We start from the raw sequence: 22,203 nt of genomic DNA on the forward strand, positions 1-22,203 counted from the left end.
CAGCATAGTTCCCTTTTCCAGTTTATGCATCATATGGGAAAATCTTTGGCTATACCTCTATTCTGAGATTGTTGGGAAATTGATAGATCATGACGACGTTCCCATACAAATCAGTAAGTCAGTAACTAATATAATTTTATTTAGATGATTCAGAAGATGAGATTTTGGACTTGGAGTTAAGGCTTCTGGGATGATATGTTGGGGTGAATGTGTTTTGCATGTGGCAAGGACATGTATTTTGGGGGGCCAAAGGGTGAAATGTTATTAATTGAATTATGTTCACCCAAAACATGTGTTGTAAATCCCCAAACTCTATGCCTGTGGTTATATTCCCATTTGGGAATGGGTTGTCTTTGTTATGTAAATGAGACAGGATGAGTGTAGCATGTGTCTTGTGTCAATCTATCTTGAGATATAAAAGGGATTAAACAAGAAAGCAGAGATGGGATAAAACAGACGCCAAGATACAGGGAGATCTCCAAGGAACTAGGAAGCAGAATTTGAAGAGGCAAGCCCCTTCCTCCAGACCTGACGTAGACAGGAAGCCTTCCCCTAGAGTACCCTGGAAATGCTCCCCTAGAGTAAAACCCAAAAGTAGGCACCCCGAATTCAGACTTCTAGCATCCTAAACTGTGGAAAGTAAACCTGTGTTTGTTAAAGCCATCTACTTACAGTATTTCTGTTATAGAAGCATTACATAACTAAGATAAAAACCAAAAACCAAAGCTGTTGTCATAGAGTCAATTCTGACTCATAGAGACCCTATAGAATGGAGCGGAACTGACCCACAGGGCTTCCAAGGAGTGGCTGGTGGATTCAAACTGCTGACCTTTTGGATAGCAGACAAACACTTAACCACTGCACCACCAAGTCTCCAGATAACTAAGATAGACCTGCTGTATAATATTGTCAAATGATATAGACATGCAGTTCACAAAAAGGGTTATAAAGGCCAATAAACATAAGACAATATGTTCAGCATCACTAAGTTAAGAAAACTGGAAATAAATATTAAGTGTAATTTTTGACTTTCAGAGTGGCAAAGATTTCAATGAACACAAACCCAAGATAAAATTTGGTAGGATCCCATATGAGGCCATGACAGGACATAAACAAAGAGATACTAACACAAAGCAACAAAGACCAAAGGGGGAAAGAACCATCTCAGTGAAAGTACCTTGGACGGAGAACAATTGAGGACTAGACCACATATTACCTTTTTTACCAAGATGCTACATAACCTCTACAACATAGATAAAATTCAGGGAGGAAGGAAAGAGAAGGCCGAACATTAAACTGAAAGTCAAACTGAGTTGGTTTGAATTAACAAGATTTCTTATACCAAGAGGAAGTGGGGCAGGAAAGCTAGAATTTATGTATATGTGTGTACATGTGTATGTACGTGTGCATGCAATAACCATTTAACAAGGAAAAGCAGCCAAATGGAAATGTAGCATTCTATGAATCAGTAAATCAATAACTAATATAATCATGACAGGTATTAGATTGAGCCATATGAAATTGCCAATATTTGAGCACTTAATCTACAAAATTTGCAATTTCTTATGGATTAATCTAATATACATGGAAGGAGGATTTGCTAACCTCATTGAACAGAATTAGAGACATTTTGCCACATGATTTTCCCACATTGTGGGAAGACTCAGTACATTTTAAATAGCTAAAACCTGTATTTTACTCTCTTTAAATTTCTCTATGTGGTCAGCTAGATGGTGGCAAGATTTAAATACGAATTTAGGAAAAAATGGAAAGAATTCTTAGACCTGGATAATCCTGATTGGCAATTGTATCCAAGAAGTAATTGCTCTTGCCCCGGCTAAACAGGGAAGACTGATGACATAATTCCTTTCAACGGTTCCATATGGTCTATAAGATAAATTCTTAACTCCAATGGAAAGCATATAAGCCTGTCTTCACTCCAGCCTCATTTCCCATTGCTCCCAACCCTACTGTGACAGAGATGGTTTCTGTGATGGTTAAGATTGTGTCAGCTTGGCTGAGCCATGATTCTTAGTGTTTATATGTGCTCACTCCCATGATGGGATCTACTTTGAGTCGCCAATCAATTGAAAGGGAGTTTCCTTGGGCTTGTGGCCTGCATCAAAACATAAGCAGATATTCTAGCTTTTGCTTGCTCTGGATCCTGCAGCTGGCTCCTGTTCATCTAACCTCCGGTTCTTGGAACTTGAACTAGCAGCTTACCTGTTGAACCTGGGATCTGTTGATCTTTACAGCCAGTGGGTAAGAGCCCTGCTCCCCAACCTGCCAACCTTGGGTTCACCAGCCCCCATGGCTAAGTGAATCAGGAGAAACCTCTATCTTAATCCACAGACGTGGGATGTTCTAGACTTTACAACTTCGTGAGCTGTTTTCTTGATAGAAATCTCTCTATATATTTATATGCTTTTCTGGTTTTGGCTCTCTAGAGAACCCAGCCTAAGACAGTTATTAACCTACAAAGATTAGTGCTCCTCTTCAGAACACAGAGTTGCTCTGGGAAATGACTCCCAGCCAGGGACCACATTTCTTAATGCATGTGATTGAATCTGGCCAGTGAAATGGGAGCGGAGTGATGTGTGACAACTTTGCACAGGAAAGCTAATAGCATACTGTCTTTCTTCCCTTAGTCTTCTGGCTAGGTGTCACCAGGATGGCCCTCAAGTCACAAGACTGAATCAAACTGGGCCCCTGTGTCACCATTTAGAGGAAAGCTACCCTAGAGAGTTGCCAGGCCAAGAGTTTCTACATTGAACTTAGCACAAGTGAGAAATAAACTTTTATTTTGTTAGTCACTAAAATTTGGGGGTTGTTTGTTACAGTAGCATGACCTAGCCCACCTTAATACTCTTAAGCCAAAAAAACCAAACCCGTTTCCACTGAGTTGATTTCAACTCATAGTGACCCTATAGGACAGAGTAGAACTGCCCCATAGGGCTTCCAAGGAGTGGCTAGTGGATTTGAACTGCCAACTTTTTGGTTAGCAGCTGAGCTCTTAACCACTGTGCCAGCAGGGCTCCTTAATACTGCTATCCTTTAATATTCTGAATCACCGCCTGTTCCCACAATTTATCAAGTTATTTTCGCTTGGCCTTGCGTTGCAATCTCTGTTCTCTTACCAAGAATACTTTTTCCCTTTTCTACCTGTCAAACTACCAAGACTCAGATTATTGTTGTTGTTACCTGCTGTTGAGTTGGCCCCTGACTCATGGCAACCCCATGCACAATGGGATGCCTAAGGTTTTAATTGGCTAATGTTTTTGGAAGTAGATCAACAGTACTTTCTTCCTAGTCTGTCTTAGTGTCATGGATTGAATTGCGTAGCCCCAAAATATGTGTCAACATGGTTAGGCCATGATTCCCAGTATTATGTGCTTGTCCTTCATCTTGTGATTGATGCAATTTTCCTATGTGTTGTAAATCCTAATCTCTGCCTGTGGTTAATGAGGCAAGATTAGATTATATTAAGGAGGATTAGGGTGGGATCTAACACCCTTTCTCAGGTCGCATCCCTGATCCAATATAAGGGGAGTTTTCCTGGGGTGTGGCTTGCACCACCTTTTATCTTACAAGAGATAAAAGGAGAGGGAAGTGAGCAGAGAATGGGGACCTCATACCACCAAGAAAGCAGCACTGGGGAGCAGAGCACATCCTTTGGACCCAGGGTTCCTGCATAGAGAATCTCCTAGTCCAGGGGAAGATTGGTGACAAGGACCTTCCTCCAGAGCCCACAGAGACAGAAGGCTTTCCCCTGGAGCTGACGACCTGAATTTGGACTTGTAGCCTAATAGACTGTGAAAGAATAAACTTCTGTTTGTTAAAGCTATTCAGTTGTGGTATTTCCATTTAGCAGCACTAGATAACTAAGACACTTAGTCTAGAAGTTCTGCTGGAATCTGTTCAGCGTCACCGCAACATGCAGTCCTCCAGACGACTGGTGGTTGGGCTTGAGGTGTATTGGCTGGGAATCGAACCCAAGTCTCCCTCATGGCAGATAAGAATTCTACCACTGAACCACTACTGTCCCCCAGAGTCAGGCTAAGTGACACCTATACTATGAGTCTCTGACTTCTCCAGGCTGTTTGCTACTCCCTTTTCTATACCTCCACGTTTCCTCATTCCATAGTCTCTATAAAACCATGTTGACATAGTTATCTTCTCAAGAAATTGCGAGGTCTTTAAAAGCAGGTACTAGGTCTCATTCTTTATGTTCAGAGCACCTAAATAGTGCTGGACATATGATAAGTTCTCGATACCTGGATTTCAGATTAATCCATTGCTGTCAAGCCAATTCCTACTCATAGCAACCCTATAGGACAGAGTAGAACTTCCCCATAGGGTTTGCAAGGAGCAGCTGGTGGATTCAAACTGCCAACCTTTTGGTTAACAGCTGTATCACTTAACCACTGCGCCAGCAGGGCTCCAACTGAAACCTTTCCACCACAGGGTAGTGGAAAATAGTAAAACTTTCTTGTTTTCAGAATGTGTGTTTTTAATGGCTGTGGATCATGTTTAACATGGGCTTTGCTTGAAAGACATTGGAAATTTGGCTCTCTCCAGAGTTCCGGCTACAGACATTCCGCAGTTCCTTTGCTTCTCTGTAAAATTTAGACTTTTTTTTGAGGGGACAATGAGGGAATTAAAACACAAATTCAAATGAAATGGGTAGTGATTTACAGGAATATTTTTATTGTCTCTGCCTGAGTTTCTAACATAGCTTATAAAGTGAGAGCGCTGCTTTAATAAAAACGGAATACTATTGGTTACAAAAAATCCTGTCCCTCTTCCTTCAAACCCACTGAAGGCAAAGGTCGTCATTTGCTGGGGTTGCTGACGATGGCCGTGGTGGAATAAGAGTAAGGACTGAGCAGAGCTGCGATGGTGTAATGGCGTTGCCCAGAGTCGTTTGCCGTGAACACCACCTGAGAGAGAACACAGAGAGGATCTGTTTCTAACAGAGCCAAAAAACACAAAAGTAGCCGTCGTTGAGACCATTGGAGACTCAGTACCAAATTAACTTTTAAATTTTATTATTTCATGTTTTGGAACAGTATGCCAAATATGCTGGCAAGTTAAGCCTTTGGGGCCGGGTGCCTCGGAACAACAGTTCCTCACTACCACCTATACAGTCAGGTCTCTTGTTTTATAAATTCACACAAAAATCAGGGCAGCCCTAGCCTGACTGACGGAAGTCACGGAGAGCCAAAATGCTCTTGTCCGTTTTCTCAGTTTGCAGACAACTGAGGTTTTGGAGAAAGGTGGGGTAGAATGTGGAAACTGGCATTTAATGAACTGAGAATTGCTGAGAATGGTTACCTGGTTCTGCCAATACTACCACAGACTTAGATAGCTAGAATTTTAGAGCTGGGAGTGAACATTGTTCCTGTTTTATAGATAAGCAAACCAAGCCTCAAAATTAGTGTCTTGCCCAAGTTTATACAGTGACAGAGCCAGACTAGAAAGTAAGGCTCCTGTTGTTAAGGCCAGAGGCACTCCCCCGCCCCCAACTGTTTCTTTACATTTTCTAAAATGGAGAAGAACAAGAATATTTTTATGTATATAAGAAGCAATGAAACATGGAGTAAAAGCATCTTGTGCAAATGGTTAAGTACTTGGCTGCTAACTGAAAGGTTGGTGGTTGAAACCCATCCAGCTGCTCCACAGAAGAAAGATGTGGCTCCCATGAAGATTACAGCCTAGAGTACCCTTTGAGGCAATTATACTCTGTCACATGGGGTCGCTATGAGTTGGAATCGACTCAACAGCACCTAAGGACAATTTATAATGCAAGTACCCCCAAAAACACAAGTAGCATGTGGAAAATCGTGTTGGAATTCGGAAATACACACACATTTGCTGGAGATAAATTAAGCTTTACTGTGGGTCAAATTGTAGATCGAATTGTTGTTTCAGTTAGTCACATATTGCTGCCAAATTGAGTAGGGCTCCTAAGACTTGGATGCTGGGATAGTCTAGGTGCCCAGGGCGAGGTAAGTTGGGACAAATTTGGTTCAGGGGAGACACAGGGGGAAATGAGGTGTTTAATTTTACTTGTTTTATATACAGGCACCAGCTTGATCTTTGGACAGACCCCGGATTAAGTACATTTTGTTCCAAATATAATAAAAGGAAATCTGGACTCCTTGGGGACAAGAGAGAAAAAAGCTGAGGAACCATACCAAAAACAAAAACAATACTAGGGCAAGGAGAGGGGAGAGTCACCTACGAATCTCTTTGAAGGAAAAAGGGCACTCCTCAAAGGCCACGTCTCTAGAAGCTCCTAGGGAAAATTTGTCATTTATCATGGTGATACTGCCTTCAGTCCCACTTAGTTATCCAATTCTGCCACAATAGAAATACCACAAGTGGGTGGTTTTCAAGAACAGAAATTTATGGCCTCGCTGTTCAGGAGGCTAAAAGTTCAAATTCAGGGCATGACTCTAGGGGGAGGTCTTTCCTTGTTTATTTCAGCTTCTAGCAGCTGCCAGCAATTCTTGGCTTTCCTGGTCTTACAGATGTATCTGTCTCCTTGATCTATCTTTCTGTTTCCCCTGTGGGTGCCTCTGTGTCTATTCTGTCCTCTTTATAACTCATAGGTGATTAGGTTTAGGATCTATCCTACTCCAGTATGACCTCATTAACAGAACAAAAGACCCCGTATTCTAAACAGGGTCATATTTACAGGTACAAAAGTTAGGATTTTAACATTTATTTTGGGGGGTACACAATTCAATCCACAATGCACTTTCTCTTCCTACAAATTGCAAATGGCACGATCTGTGTTCAAAAATCCATGAAGTGAATAGACCTCATAATTCCAAAGGAAATTTTCTAATTTTCCTCAATAAGTCTAATATGGGCACTTTGGTCATTGGCCAAGGAGGCAGTGACTAACGCTGAAGGATAGCAACTTTCTGGGAGACAGGAAGGAAAGGAACTCACAGCTAAACACACCATGCACCAGTCACCAAAGTGAGGCCTCAGGAGTCACATTTGACTATTGGCTCTTTCAGTCCCTGTATCTATTCAGGCTCCAAGTTAGGGTGACGATTCTATCTAACATGTCTTACCTTAATCCCATGCCATACCAAGGGCAGGGATGGGTTTTTACCTCTGTATCTTCAGCATCTAACACAGTGCTCAGCACGTGGACAGTTCTTATTTTATTTTTTTAAAACTATTGAGTGAATACTAAAAGAATGAGTAACAGACAAGGAAGCTACTATCTAAGGAGTAGGAACAACACATTGTGGGCATACAGCTGTGAGTCTTTTCAGATGACCCCAGCAGGCTGAGACCAGGGTGGACAGGGTGCCAGGGAGGCTGATCCAGCACTCTAGAAGCTGAGACTCTAGGGACAAATGTCTTGTGATAGGGGCCATCTAGATCCTGCACCTGCCCCAACCTGGCCTCAGTGTCTTGCTACCATGAAAAAAAGGTAGCCAGCAAGATGTGTCTTGATAGATGGGGCTCTCTTTGTGACCTGGTGGCCTCACAAAACAAATAGGGCTCTATGGTTTCCTTGGTAACACTGTCTCCTAAAAAAAACACATTTTATATCAGTTGAAAGCCTCATCCATGACTAAACCAGAGAGAGTGGTTCCCTTTCATGTTGAGTTATTTTTGATATAATTACTTGATCTTTAACTCTGGCCAACATGTCTAGATTCTATTTCCATGACAGCCATCTGGTTTAAATGACTTAAAGAAATACAGGCAAGAAGGAAGTAGGGAGACTGGGCCCACATAGAACTGTTTGAGATTCTCTATTACCTCATAGAAGTCCCTGGGTGGTGCAAACATTTAACACACTCGGGTGCTAATTGAAAGACTGGAGGTTTGAGTCCAGCCAGAGGAGCCTAGGAAGAAAGGCCTGGCAATCCACTTCTGAAAAATCAGCTATTGAAAATCCGATGGAGCAGTTCTACTGAGACACACATGGGGTCACCATGAGAGTTGGACTAGATGGCATCTGGTTGGCTATTACCTCATAAGCACAGAAATAGAGTGTGAACCAAGGGTTAAAAATGGAAGTTTTTTTTTTTTTAAAGCTTGGTTTCTCACAGGGAGAAAGCTTCTTGAGGCACACATGCTGAGGCCAGACTCATCCTGGACCTTGTTAGTAAATATTCCTGCCCAACAACCTGACTAACCATATGACCTTTGACAAGCTGTCAAACTTTTTCGTGTCTCACTTTCTTCATCTGTAAATGGGGATAATACTAGGACCAGCCTCAATGGGTTGTTTATGAGGATTAAGTGGGTTAACTATAGAAAGCACTTATAACAGTACCTGACACGTGGTGTATGCTCGATAAATGTTATCTATTGTTGGTATTATTTTGAATTCATTGGTTCTACGTGCATTGCCAAGAACATAAAGTAACGCAGGTCCACAATCATTTATTCAAACTTCTGGGATGTCTTGGAGTATGTTTTTAATTTAAGAATTTTTCATATTTGAGAAAAGTAAAATGGTGCATCTATCTTTTATTATATACCAAAAACCAAACCAAACCCACTGCCTACATAAAAAAAAAAAAAAAAAAAAAACGTAGCATAGAACAAACATTCGTATTAGATGGAATGAATAAAAATTATAAAGTTATGTAACTTTCAGGTCATGTTAGCAAATGGGTTTTCCCAAACTTATGGGACAAAAAGTTTGTTTTTTGAGTTTAGTGGATTTCTGATTATGAAAATGGGAATGGGGACCTGTGCTAGTTCAGTGCTTTCCTGTGACATTTTCGTGGTATGCTGAGTGCAAACTGTGCCTTTTCTAGGATTAAAAAAACAAAAACAAAAAGCCACAAAACAATTCCAATGTCTCATACACCCACCTCTACATATTCATGGAATGCAGAAATGCCAACTGCCTTCCAGTAGGATTTGGTATCCAATTCTACTTTGTATACCCCTTCTACAAATTTCTCCTCTGTTGTGAGCCCGTGGAGCTCTCCAAATTCACTGGTTTTCCTAGAAGGTGCAAAAAGTAGAGGTTAAATAGTATAAGGGCACTAAAAGAAGAAATAACATGACAAAGTGACACGAGATATGTATCTCTATATAGATGCAGATTACATATATGTATCTTAAGTATATTTATCTTAAGCTGGGGTGGCAAAGTGGTTAACCGCTTGGCTACTAACCAAAAGGTTGGTGATTTGAACCCACCAGACACAAAAGCAGATATGACAGTCTGCTTTTGTAAAGATTACAGCCTCAGAAATTCTAAAGGGCAGTTCTACTCTGACCTATAGGGTCGTTCTGAGTTGGAATGCCCATGGAGGCAGGAGTCAATAAATCAAATGCATCCGATAAACCCGCTGCAAAAGAACTCATTAAAGCGTTAAAAAGCAAGCCTGTCACTTTGAGGACTAAGGTGCACCTGACCCAAGCCACGGTATTTTCAATGGCCTCATATACATACGAAAGCTGGACCATGAATAAGGAAGAGGGTGGGTTGCAGAGCTGGTATCATTTGCACTCCCAGTGGGAAACCCAAAATACAATGAGGAGCTCCTGTCAGACTCTTTTGTGTGTTTATTCTCTTTGGTAACTCTTTGCCAACAACAGATACTCAGCAAATTCATTTCTACTTAAGTACCAACTCAACAGTTGAACGTTTGAAACTGACCTCCATTAGGCTGCAAAACCTAAGCCAGATAAAAATGGAAGTTGGCTTTACTGACTCTCACCATGGCCCCATCTTCCTTTCTTATTTTCTAGGAAGCAAATATTTAAGTTTAACCTCTTTTAAGTGAATTAACAAATACAAACTCAATTAAAACCACACCAAAGAACCAAAGAACACAGTCTTCCCAATGATGGGTGAAGAATCATAATGTGACTCAGTTAAAACCCAAGGCAATGCTTCACACAGGAGATGTAAATACTTAGTGGCTCCACTTCTGCCGAGTGCTAAGGGTTTCTTGGTTACTCTTTAAATTAGCTTGCTTGGGGTTACACATGTGCATTTCCTTTGAAATTCTTGCTAGGGGAAATGGAAAAACTCCAAGAAACTTGGAAAGCGATTGATGAAGTAAATGGTCGTTTTTGTATCTGATGTTGGGTGCAAGGTTATTCGCTGGCTGTACTTTGCCTCATATGTCTTTGTCTTCCTCTTCTATGCCATTTCTTATTGAGCTCCAGAGCCCCCAGTCATGCACATAGTAGGTGTTCCACCAATGTTCCTTAGACAAAAGCCCTGGTTTCTCCATGATTCAAATAGACTACAGACAGGTGCCTTGTCAATGCTGCCCCTCAACTCCTTACCTTTCTTTGATAAATTAACACACATTGTACATCCTTTCTAAAATTCTAAGACAGGGATTCATAGCTTGGGTAATATGTGGGGACACAAGGACATCTGTAAAAAGCCTGAAACGACATATATGTTTTGTATGTATGTGTTTACGTATATTTTTTCTGGGCTATGGAGTCCATCCATAGCTTTCATCACCTTCTTAAAATGGTCCATGACCCTAAAGGGCTGTGAACCACTTCTAGAGTGGGAAAGTTTCAGGCTCCTTCTTTTCCCCGTCATCAGGTTTGCCCTCAACTACTAACCTAAAGATTGGTGATTGAACTCACCCAGCAAGTACCTCAGAAGAAAGACCTGGCGGTCTGCTTCCTTAAAGATTACCCAAGAAAATCCTGTGGAGCGGTTCTACTCTGTGACACATGGGGTCTCCATAAGTCGGAACCAACTTCACGGCAATGGGTTTGACTTAAAAAAAATTTTTTTTTCATTCCCTAAATGGTGCTCAGGTTCCAGGTCACCTCGCAGCTAAGCAAAGCAAGAGGAGAGCATTCTCCTCAGTGCATACTTGACCTCTGCCAGGCTTTTCAATCTACTTGTAGATTCCTTAGTAAACTATCTGAGCCTCTCTTTAACAAATGGCGGAGCAAACGGAAGATAAAGTGATGATCCTGCCCTGTGGCAGGGTACATTTGGCTTCTTACCCATCAGCAAACAGCTCCCAGGTCTGGTCAGCAGCCTTTTTGAACACCCTCACAGCCACATTGGTGGCAGGACTGCCCCGGACAGCATCCATGACTTTGACCATCAGAGGGCACTTGGATTCGCCAGTAACCTGGGCAGAGAAAGGACAAACGAGAAGTCAACAGAACTGGTAAGAATGAAAGGATTTATTCTTTATGTTGTTAGAAATCTGGAATGAGGCAGGAAGTACATGCTGATCCCATTTCCAGCAACACAAGTGTTGGTAATTAATGAACTTCCCTACTCAGTATAACACAGACGTAATTGTTCCCAAAACAAGAATAGTCTCTGCCCCAGAACATGCTGCTATGGCCCTGGGACGTGTATGATGAGTTATAAGGGAGAAAATAGACCCTAGAGAACAGCTGCTTTGTTAAGCTACTCCATTTGAGTGGAATTACCAAAAAGATATAATATGCCATAGGGCCAATTTTTCCTGAGAACATTTTAGTCAGTTGTTGCTGTGGTAATTTCCTCTTCCTCTTGTTGTTGCTAGGTGCCAGGGAGTCGATTTTGACTCACAGCAACCCCGTGTGACAGTGTAGAACTGCTGCATAGGATTTTCTTGGCCGTGATCTTTACGGAAGGAGTCCTGTTGGCGCAGTGGTTAAGCACTGGGCTGCTGACTGAAAGTCAAGCAGTTCAAACTTAACAGCTGCTCTGTGAGAGAAAGATGTGGTAGTCTGCTTTCTTAAAGATTTACCTCCTTGGGAACTATATATGTCCTATAGGGCCACTATAAGTCTGAATCGACTCAATGGCAATGGGTTTTTTTTTTTTTTTATGGGAATCTTTACAGAAGCAGATCGCCTGGTCTTTCTCCAGCAGAGCAGCTGGATAGGTTCGAACCACCAGCCTTTTGGTTAGCAGCCGAGCACTTACCCCTTTGCACCACCAGGGCTTCTTTTCCTCTTGCTAGATGCTGTAAAATAATGTCAGACTACTTCATGACCAAATTTATAGCATTAGTTAATCCTTTTAGAGGACTTAAGAATTAGATCTCTGACTAGAATGTCATTCACCAAGCATTTCAAAGATAATGTTTTAATTAGCTAGAGGGTCAGAATATAATCTCAGGCAGTTTGCCCCACAAATAAACATTATAAAACGATAGTTTTTCCAAAAATTCTGTATGAATTACCTCATTAATATCATATCTCTGTTTCTATCATCTATCTGAGGAAACTGGGACATCACAAAGGAGTCCCTGGGTGGCGCAAACAGCTAATGTGCTCGACTGCTAACAAAAAGGCTGGCAGTTTGAGTCCACCCAGAGGCACCTTGGAAGAAAGTCCTGGTGATCTACTTCCAAAAAATCAGCCATCAAAAACCCTATGGAGCACAGCTCTCCTCTGACACTCATGGGGTCACCATAAGTTGGAGTCAGCTCGACAGCAACAGGTTAAGGTATTGCCAACTCAACGCACCAAAGCAATGGGGGAGAAATCTCAGAATCCAGCTCCGGTTCAGTAAGCTCTACAGAACTTCATTCCTTTTTAGGTTTGAATCAATGATATTTAAAAATAGATGCTGGGTAGCCTTTCCCCCTAGTAACAAAAGCTGGTTGGCAAAGCTGCAAGAAGTCACTTTACTTCGCCCAAAAGGCAGGTAGAGCTTACGAAAGGGACTTTTTAGAATCAAACACTCACCGCTGGGCCAGCCTCCGACACAAATACCAGTCCAGCGAGGCAAAGGAGGAGCAGGCGATGAGGAGCCATCTTGCCAAGAACTAGAGGATTTCTGCAATGGCTGCTCCCAGCTTGGGGCTTTTATACTCACTTCTTTTAAGCCAGGCTGCTTATCTCTGCCAATCTGACTCCAAACCTGCTGATTCTGATTATTGACTTAGTCAACAAAGGGAGAATAAGTAACCCACACAAATATGAACCTTGCCTAGAGAGATTAAAGCATCGGAACATTAGCTCTATGAAATACTCTTAACGAGTCATTTGACCAGCTAGATCACCAAAACAAAACAAAAATATTCTTCTCCCTGCTTGGTTGGATGCTGTTACATTCTCAGGATTCTTTTCTTCTTCGCCTATTTCTATGCGTTTTCCACTTAACATGTGGTTTGTCTTTCATTTTAGATGATGTATGCAAGTCGTAATAATTTATTTCACATTTAATGACATTTGACTGCACAAGCTTAACCATAATGAATTAGAAAACATAATTGCATTTGATATACATCCATCGGTCAATAAAGAAAAACCCTTGGCAGTGCTTAAATTTTAAAGCCTGTTTTAGCAAAACTAAGCCGTTTGGAAGCTTTGCTTAGTCGGCAATTTCTCCACATTTTGTGTGTGCGTGTGTGCGTTCTTCCAGGACGAGGTTCATCGCAAAACCAAGGAATAATGTCATAATTCAAACTGGCATGAATGAGCCTGAAATAAAGACAATTAAATTTTCTTTCCTGGTTCTCCTGCATTGGGCTTGCAGAAACTAGTCTATCCAGCTGGCTTCTGTTAGAATCAAAATTTCTGGAAGGAAGTAGATGTGAGTGTGAGAACTAGAAGCCATGATTTACAACAAATTCTTTTCTTCTTGGCAGACTCGCAAGTCCAGAATTTGTAATCATTTCATGATTTATTGATCGAGTATCAACTCTCATGTGTATGTGTGAGCACACACGTGTGGCTTTGTTCAGTGCAACCAAAACCTGTTGCCGTAGAGTTGATTCCCACCCATAGCAACCCTTTAGGACAGAGTAGAACCGCACCACAGGGTTTCCAAGGCTGTAAATCTTTATGGAAGCAGACTGCCACATCTTCTCTTGTGGAGCAGTTGGCGGGTTCGAACCTCTGACCTTTCCATTAGTAGCTGAGCACTTTAAGCAGTGTGCCACCAGGGCTCCTTAATTAAGGTGGTTTTTTGTTCTTATAGAAACAAATATGTAGACAACATAGAGAGCTTAGGTAAAATGTCAGATAAATACATGTTAAGTCTGTATCCTCCATGATATAGAGAGTGGTGGAAGGACCAAGAAGGTATTCCAGTAATATGGAAAGGCACAGGAAAAGACTTGGCAAAGTGGGTTGAACACAGGAAAGCAACAATGTTTTCAGCTGAGTGCATGGCTAGGAATGGTCTCATAGTCTTAGAGCCTGCCTGTGAAGTAGAACCAGAAAGAGCTTTCAGTTTGGAGTTAGATGATCTGAGTCACCCAATTCCTGGTTCTGCTGCCCAGTTTTGTAGATGACCCTCTATAATTACAGTTACTCAATATCTCAGGTACTCAGTTAATATATTTGGAAAATAGAAATATCTACTTTTCTACTTCAAAGGGCTGTTCTGATAAATTTAAAATTGAGATGATACAAAAGCACTTTGTAAACTGTAAACCACTATTCGGACCTAAAGAATGTTGTTCCTGGCTGCCCTTGAGTAACTGCACTCCACCCCGCTCCCGCACTCTCCCCACCTTCTCCTTCCCCCACTCACCACAACTCCATGCACAATGGAACAAATGCTGCCCAGTCCTGTGCCATCCCCATGATCAGTTGCGGATTGGACTTTTGTGATCCATGAGGTTTTCAATGGCTGATTTTTTTCAGACGTAAATCACTAGGTCTTTCTTCTAAAGTGCCTCTGGGTGGCCTCAAATCTCCAACCTTTCACTTAGCTTTAACCATTTGCACCACACAGGGACTTCTCCTTGTTGGCAGCCCTGGGCATTCCTTGGTTCTTGGTGACTCTCACATGGCATCTCCTTCCCCCAATAAGTACTGTCTCTGTGCTGAATCAGTTCTTTTTATAACTCAGAAGTGATTAGGTTTAGGACACGCCCTACCCTTATTATGTATGACCTTGTTAACATAACAAAAACCTATTTCCAAATAGGATTACATACATTCACAGGTATAGGGATTAGGATGCCAGCAAACATTTGGGGGGTGGGGGGAGAGGCACAATTCAATCTATAACAAACCTAAATATGGAAGTCTAGAGGTATCCCTGATAAATCTCATCCTGTTAGTTTCAACCCATCACCCATCCTCCTGATATCATTTAATAGTTGATTCTGTAATTCACTGCCATTAGCTCACTCTCCAAGCCTTATGCCCTTAGCCACTCTGACTTCTATGCCTTCTGAACTGTCATTGATCTGGAAATCATTGATAAAATTTGCATTTGGACATGACAAGGAGGTGGGGAAAAAGGAAGACAATTCAGAGTACAATACGGATTCTGAGTCTATTGGAGAATCATCAATAAACTTTATAGAGGTGAAGTTTTTTGTTGTTGCTATTGTTTTCTTTACAAAAGGAAGAGAAAATTTTGGCAGAACACTCAAGCAAATGTAACAAGTCTAGAGTGAAAGTAAGAGAGCCCAATGAGAAGAAGTTTGCAGTGTTTTAGGTGAGAGAAGAAAGAGCAAGGCCGAGGCAGGAAGGAAAACATAAAAAAGAAGCTGGGAATTCCTTCTTTGCCAAAGCAATGCTTGTGTGGAGCAAGCAGCGATGGTAAATACAAGAAAAGTCCAGTGTTTCTTGTGAAGGAGACGATGTGTAATGAGTGGAGGTTAATATGGGTCAACACAGACTCCCAGAGATAAGAGAGTCTGCCTTTCCTGTATTTATGTGAATTTGTGAAAACTTTTAAAGAAAGACCCTTGCATGGAATCCACCAAGCAGGATGAATGAAGATCAAGGGTCACCACAGTCCTGGAGTCCTAAGTGGTTGTTGAAGACACTGTGTGTTCAAGGGTGCGTATCAACAGCAGTAAGAATCCAGTGTCAGAAGACGTAGAAGCATTTGTGTGACATTTAAGTTACAAGTTTATGTCTTTTCTTAGCCATACACTGTTTTTCTTCATATTCTGACCATTGGGTTGTAGCCTAGTGTTCAATCAAGATGACAAAGACTAATTTGATGACAGTATTCCTCCTCTTAGTATAGAATATGTGGTGATTAATGAACAACTCAGGCCTGCTTTTAGGTTAAGCTTCTTATTTCTTCTCCCTTATGAGGGATGGGCTTATTTATTTATTTTTTTTATATCATAGATAAATCCTTTCTTCATTTGTTTTCTGAGGGTACATGTCAACTGGTGGCCAGTGATGTATTGACATTCAAGCTGGAATTAATATTATTTCAGATAAAGTCATTAGCTAGAGTTCGGAGTTGGCTGGCCAAATGTTTGGACTGGGCTTCATAGGGGAGGGGGTGGTGGAGGTGACAGGTTTTGAGGCCCTGGATCTGCAGACTAAGGAATTCCATTTTTTTCAGCTCACCTTGTGGTGATTAAGCCCTGGGAGTTTGATTAATAGTAACAAAAGACTCATTTAAAATACGTAATACCAATTTAATTAATCATCAGATGCTGAGTGAGCAAAGAACTGGGATGAAGGGACTTGGTTAATTTTTTGAGAATATTTCATCTCAACTATCGGAGAAACTAGAAAGAGAAGTTTCCTTATTTCACCATACAGTACACTTTTCTAGTGCCCCAAATGCTTGCGTCCATCTGTTCTAGCACGTCTTTTCTCCAAGGATTGTTGAATAAACACTGAAAAAGCCTTGGTCTTGGTCTTTGTTTCCCCTTCTTTCATTGGCCACATGGACAACTATCCAAGTAAAGGCAAACATTATCCAGGATATGTTAACTAGACCGCATTTTATTTTTCGGGGTTACCTTTGTAGATAATTTTTTCCATTTGCTTAACTTAATAGTGACATTTCAATATAATTTACTTCCTTTGTAATCCATTCCTCTATAATTTTTTTCCAGCTTTTTTTTATTGTGGCAAAATACACATAACAAAGAATTAGTCATTTTAACCATTTCAAAGTGTAAAATTCAGTGGCGTTAAGTACATTTACAATGTGCGTAACCATCACCATTTTCAATTTCCAAAACTTTTCATTAACCCCATCATAAACTTTGTAGCCATTAAACAGTAACTCTTATTTCCCCCACCAACCTCTATTGTACTTCCCGTCTCTATGAATTTGCCTATTCCAGATAACCTCATATAAGTAGGATCATACAATATTGGTCTTTTGTGTCTGACTTACTGCACTCAGCACAATGTTTTCAAGCATCCCTGTGATAGCATGTATCAGAACTTCATCCCTTCTTATGACCAAATAATATTCCATTGTATATATATGTTACATTTTATTTATTAATTCATCTTTTGATGGACACTTGAGCCCTGGTGGCATGGTGGTTAAGAGCTCAGGCTGCTAACCAGAAAGCTGACCTTCAAATCCACCAGGTGCTCCTTGGAAACCCTATGGGGCAGTTCTACTCTGTCCTACAGGGTTGCTATAAGTCGGAATTGACTCAGTGACATTGGGGTTGGTTTGGTTTGGTTTTGCGTTGTCTCCACCTTTTGGCTATTTTGAATAATGCTATGATGAGCATTGGTGTACAAGTGTCTATTTAAGTTCCTGGCTTCAATTATTTTGGCTCTATAAATAGGAGTGGAACTACTGGGTTATGTGGTATTTCTGTGTTTAACTTTTTATTTATTTATTTTATTGTGCTTTAAGTGAAAGTTTAAAGCTCAAATTAGTTTCTCATACAAAAATTTTATACACACATTGTCATGTGACCCTAGTTGCTATCCCCATGTCAGCACGCTCCTCCTTTCTACCCTGGATTTCCCATGTCCATCTGGTCAGTTTATGTCCCTTTCTGCCTTCTCATCTTGCCTCTAAGAAGGAGCTGCCCGTTTAGTCTCATGTATCTGCTTGACCTAGGAAGCATACTCTTCATGAGTATCATTTTACGTCTTAGAATCGAGTCTAATCTTTGTCTGAAGAGTTGGCTTCAGGCATGATTTTAGTTCTGGGTTAACAGAGAGTCCGGGGGCCATGTCTTCTGGGGTTCTGCCAGTCTCAGTCAGACCATTAAGTCTGGTCTATTTACTAGAAATTGAGTTCTGCGCCACACTTTTTTCCTGCTCCATCAGGGACTCTGTTGTGTTCCCCGTCAGGGCGGTCTTTGGCGACAGGTGGGCAACATCTAGTTCTTCTAGTCTCAGGTTTATGTGACCTTTTTTGTTTCTTGGACTAATATTTTCCTTGTGTCTTCGGTGTTCTTCATTTTCCTTTACTCCAGATGGTTTGGGACCAATTAATGCATTTTAGGTGGCCGCTCGCTAGTTTTTTAAGACCTCAGATGATACTTACCAAAGTGGGATGCAGAATATTTTCTTAATAAATTTTGTTATGCCAATTGACTTAGATGTCCCCTGAAACCATGATACCCAGAACCCTACCCCTGCTACTCTGTCCGTTGAAATGTTTGGTTGTATTCAGGTTAGTCCACTTGTGCTGACTTCCTCTGTATTGTGTGTTGTCCTTCCCTTCACCTAAGTTGATTCTTGTCTACTATCTAGTTTTTTTTTTTTTTTTAAAGTTAGTGAATTCTCCACTCCCTCCCCACCCTTGCAACCATCAAAGAATGTTTTCTTCTGTGTTTAAACCTTTTCTTGAGTTCTTATAATTCTGGTCTCATACAATATTTGTCCTTTTGCAACTGACTAATTACACTCAGTGTAATGCCTTCCAGATTCCTTCATGTTATGAGATGTTTCACGGATTCATCATTGTTCTTTATTATTGCATAGTATTCCATTGTGTGAATATACCATAATTCGTTTATCCATTGATAGGGACCTATGCTGTTTCCACCTTTTTGCTATTGTGAACAGTGCTGCAATAAACAGGGGTGTGCATATATCTATTTGGTTGAGGACTCTTATTTCTCTAGGATATATTCCAAGGAGTGGGATTGCTGGATCCTATGGTACTTCTAGCTTTTTAAGGAAGAATAAAAATGATTTCCAAAGTAGTTATACCATTTTACATTCCCACCAGCAGTGTATAAGTGTTCCAGTCTCTCCACAACTTCTTTAACATTTATTATTTTATGTTTTTGGATTAATGCTAGCCTTGTTCGGGTGAGATGGTATCTCATTGTAGTTTTTATTTCCATTTCTCTGATGGCTGATGATTGCGAGCATTTCCTCATGTATCTGTTAGTCGCTTTAATGTCTTCTTTGGTGAAGTGCCTGTTTATATCCTTTGCCTATCTTTTAATTGGGTTGTCTTTTTGTTGAGGTTTTGCAGTATCTTGTAGATCTTAGAGATTAGACAGTGATCAGGTAGCCAAATTTTTTTTTCCAGTCTGTATGTTGTCTTTTTACTCTTTTGGTTAAGTCTTTGGATGAGCATGTTGTTGTTAGGTGCTGTAGAGTCGGTTCTGACTCATAGCGACCCTATGTACCACAGAACGAAACATTGCCCGGTCCTGTGCCATCCTTACCATTGTTGTTATGCTTGAGCCCATCATTGCAGTCACTGTATCAACCCATGTCATTACAGGTCTTCTTCTTTTCTGCGTTCCATGTCATTTTTGATGGTTTCTAATTTTTCTAGATTCATAATTCATACATTCTGGGTTCGGATTATTAATGGATGTTTGCAGCTGTTTCTTCTCATTTTGAGTTGTGCTGCATCAGCTAATGAAGGTCCCGAAAGCTTGACTCCATCCACGTCATTAAGGTTGACTACTTTGAGGAGGCAGCTCTTCCCCAGTCATCTTTTGAGTGCCTTCCAACCTGGGGGGCTCATCTTCCAGCACTATGTCAGATAATGTCCCGCTGCTATTCACAAGGTTTTCACTGGCTAATACTTTTCAGAAGTAGACTGCCGGGTCCTTCTTCCTAGTCTGTCTTAGTCTGGAAGCTCAGCTGAAACCTGTCCTCCATGGGTGACCCTGCTGGTATCTGAATAACTGTGGCATAGCTTCCAGCATCATAGCAACACACAAGCCCCCACAGTACAACAAACTGACAGACATGTGGGATGGACGAGCATAAATGTTCTTTTTAGGAGCTCCAGTTACCTAGTTTCTCTTCTGATGTTTGTGCGTTGTTAGTAATGTTTCGTATTCTGTTTATACTATGTATTATGGGTCCTAGTGTTGTCACTATTTTTCCTCCCTGATCTTCATCGTTTTGGATTTTATATTTAGGTCTTTGATCCATTTTGAGTTAGTTTTTGTGTATGGTGTGAGGTTTGGGTCTTGTTTCATTTTTTTGCAGATGGATATCCAGCTATGCCAGCACCATTTGTTATAGAGACTGTCTTTCTCCCATTTAATGGAGTTTGGGCCTTTGTCAAATATCAGCTGCTGCTAAGTGGATGAATTTATGTCTGGATTCTCAATTCAGTTCCATTGGTCTATGTATCTGTCGTTGTACCAGTACCAGGCTGTTTTGACTACCATGGTGGTATAATAGTTTCTAAAATCAGGTAGTGTGAGACCTCCAACTTTATTCTTCCTCGTCATTAATGCTTTACTTATCTGGGACCTCTTCCCTTTCCCTATGAAGTTGGTGATTTGCTTCTCCAACTTATTAAAAATTGTCATTGGAATATGGATCAGGGTTGCATTGTATCTGTAGATCGCTTTGGGTAGAATTAACATTTTCAAAATGTTGACTCTTCCTATCCATGAGCAAGGTATGTTTTTCCACTTATGTAGGTCCGTTTTGGTTTTGTACAGTAGAGTCTTGCAGTTTTCCTTGTATAGGTCTTTTATGTTTCTGGTTGGATTTATTCCTAAGTATTTTATCTTCTTGGGGGCTACCATAAATGATATTGATTTGATAATTTCCTCTTCAAAGTTCTTTTTGTTGATGCAGAAGAATCCAACTGATTTTTGTATGTTTATCTTGTATCCTGTTACTTTGCTGAAATCTTCTATTAATTCCAGTAGTTCTCTTGTGAATTCTTTAGGGGTTTCTGTGTATAAGATCATGTCATCTGCAAATAAGGATACTTCTTCCTTACCAATTTGGATGCCCTTTATTTCTTTTTCTAGCCTAATTGCTTTGGTTAGGACCTCCAGCACAATGTTGAATAAGAGTAGTGATAAAGGGCCTCCTTGTCTGGTTCTTGTTCTCAAAGGAAGTGTTTTCAGACTCCATTTAGGATGATGCTGGCTTTGTATAGATGTCCTTTATTATGTTGAGGAATTTCGCTTCTATTCCTGTTTTGCTGAAAGTTTTTATCATGAATGGGTGTTGGATTTTGCCAAATGCCTTTTCTGGATCAGTTGATAAGATTATATGGTTCTTGTCTTTTGTTTTATTTATGTGATGGATTACATTGATTGTGTTTCTAATGTTGAACCATCCCTGCATACCTGGTATGAATCCCACTTGGTCATGGTGAATTATTTTTTTGATATGTTGTTGAATTCCATTGGCTTTAATTTTCTTGAGAATTTTTGTGTCTATGTTCATGGGAGTATTGGTCCGTAGTTTTCTTTTTTTGTGGTGCCTTTACCTGGTTTTGGTATCAGGATTATACTGGCTTCATAGAATTTTTCTGTGCTCTGAAATACCTTTAGTAGTAGTGGTGTTAACTCTTCTCAGAAAGTATGGTAGGACTCTCCAGTGAAGCCATCAGGGCCAGGGCTTTTTTTTCTTGGCAGTTTTTTAATTACCTCTTCAATCTCTTCTTTTGTTATAGGTTTATTTAGTTGTTCTACCTCGGTTTGTGTTAGTTTCAGTAGGTTGTGTGTTTCCAGAAATTTGTCCATTTCCTCTAGGTTTTCAAATTTGTTGGAATACAATTTTTCGTAGTATTCTGTTATGATTCTTTTCTTTTCAGTTGGGCCTGTTGTGATATTGCCAATCTCATTTCTTATTCAGGTTGTTTGCTTCTTCTCCTGTTTTTCTTTTGTGAGTTTGGCCCATGGTTTATTGATTTTATTGATCTTTTCAAAGAACCAGCCTTTGGTCTTGTTAACTCTTTCAATTGTTTTTCTACTCTCTATTTCATTTAATTTTGCCCTAATTTTTATTATTTGCTTTCTTCGGGTGCCTGAGGTCTTTTGCTGTTCTTTTCCTATTTATTCAAATGTAGGGTTAATGTTTTGATTTTGGCCCTTTCTTCTTTTTGGATGTGTAAATTTATTGCTATAAATTGACCTCTGAGCACTGCTTTTACTGTGTCCCGTGGGCTCTGATAGGATGGCTTTCGTTCTGATTTGATTCTGTGAATTTCTTTATTCTGCCCTTAATTTCTTATATAACCCATTCATTTTTGCACAAGGTGTTGTTCAGTTTCCATGTATTTGATTTTTTTTCCTTGCTTTTTCTGTTATTGATTTCTATTTGCATGGCACTTTAGTTAGAAAAGATGCTTTGTAA

General features: G+C 40.4%; 1 protein-coding gene across 1 annotated transcript; it reads right to left on the reverse strand.

Moving 5' to 3' along the window:
* Window positions 1-4,700: 4,700 nt before the first annotated feature.
* Window positions 4,701-12,994, reverse strand: TTR (transthyretin). The gene is made up of 4 exons (XM_003406749.3): window positions 12,673-12,994; window positions 10,984-11,114; window positions 8,859-8,994; window positions 4,701-4,940 (listed from the first exon to the last, which is right to left on the reverse strand). The coding sequence occupies exons 1-4, from the start codon at window positions 12,739-12,741 to the stop codon at window positions 4,833-4,835; spliced, it is 444 nt and encodes a 147-aa protein (XP_003406797.1). The 5' UTR covers window positions 12,742-12,994; the 3' UTR covers window positions 4,701-4,832.
* Between the last annotated feature and the right edge of the window lie 9,209 nt (window positions 12,995-22,203).

The sequence above is a fragment of the Loxodonta africana genome, chromosome 11 (genome assembly GCF_030014295.1).
Source record: "Loxodonta africana isolate mLoxAfr1 chromosome 11, mLoxAfr1.hap2, whole genome shotgun sequence".
NCBI classification, from domain to species: Eukaryota; Metazoa; Chordata; class Mammalia; order Proboscidea; family Elephantidae; genus Loxodonta; species Loxodonta africana.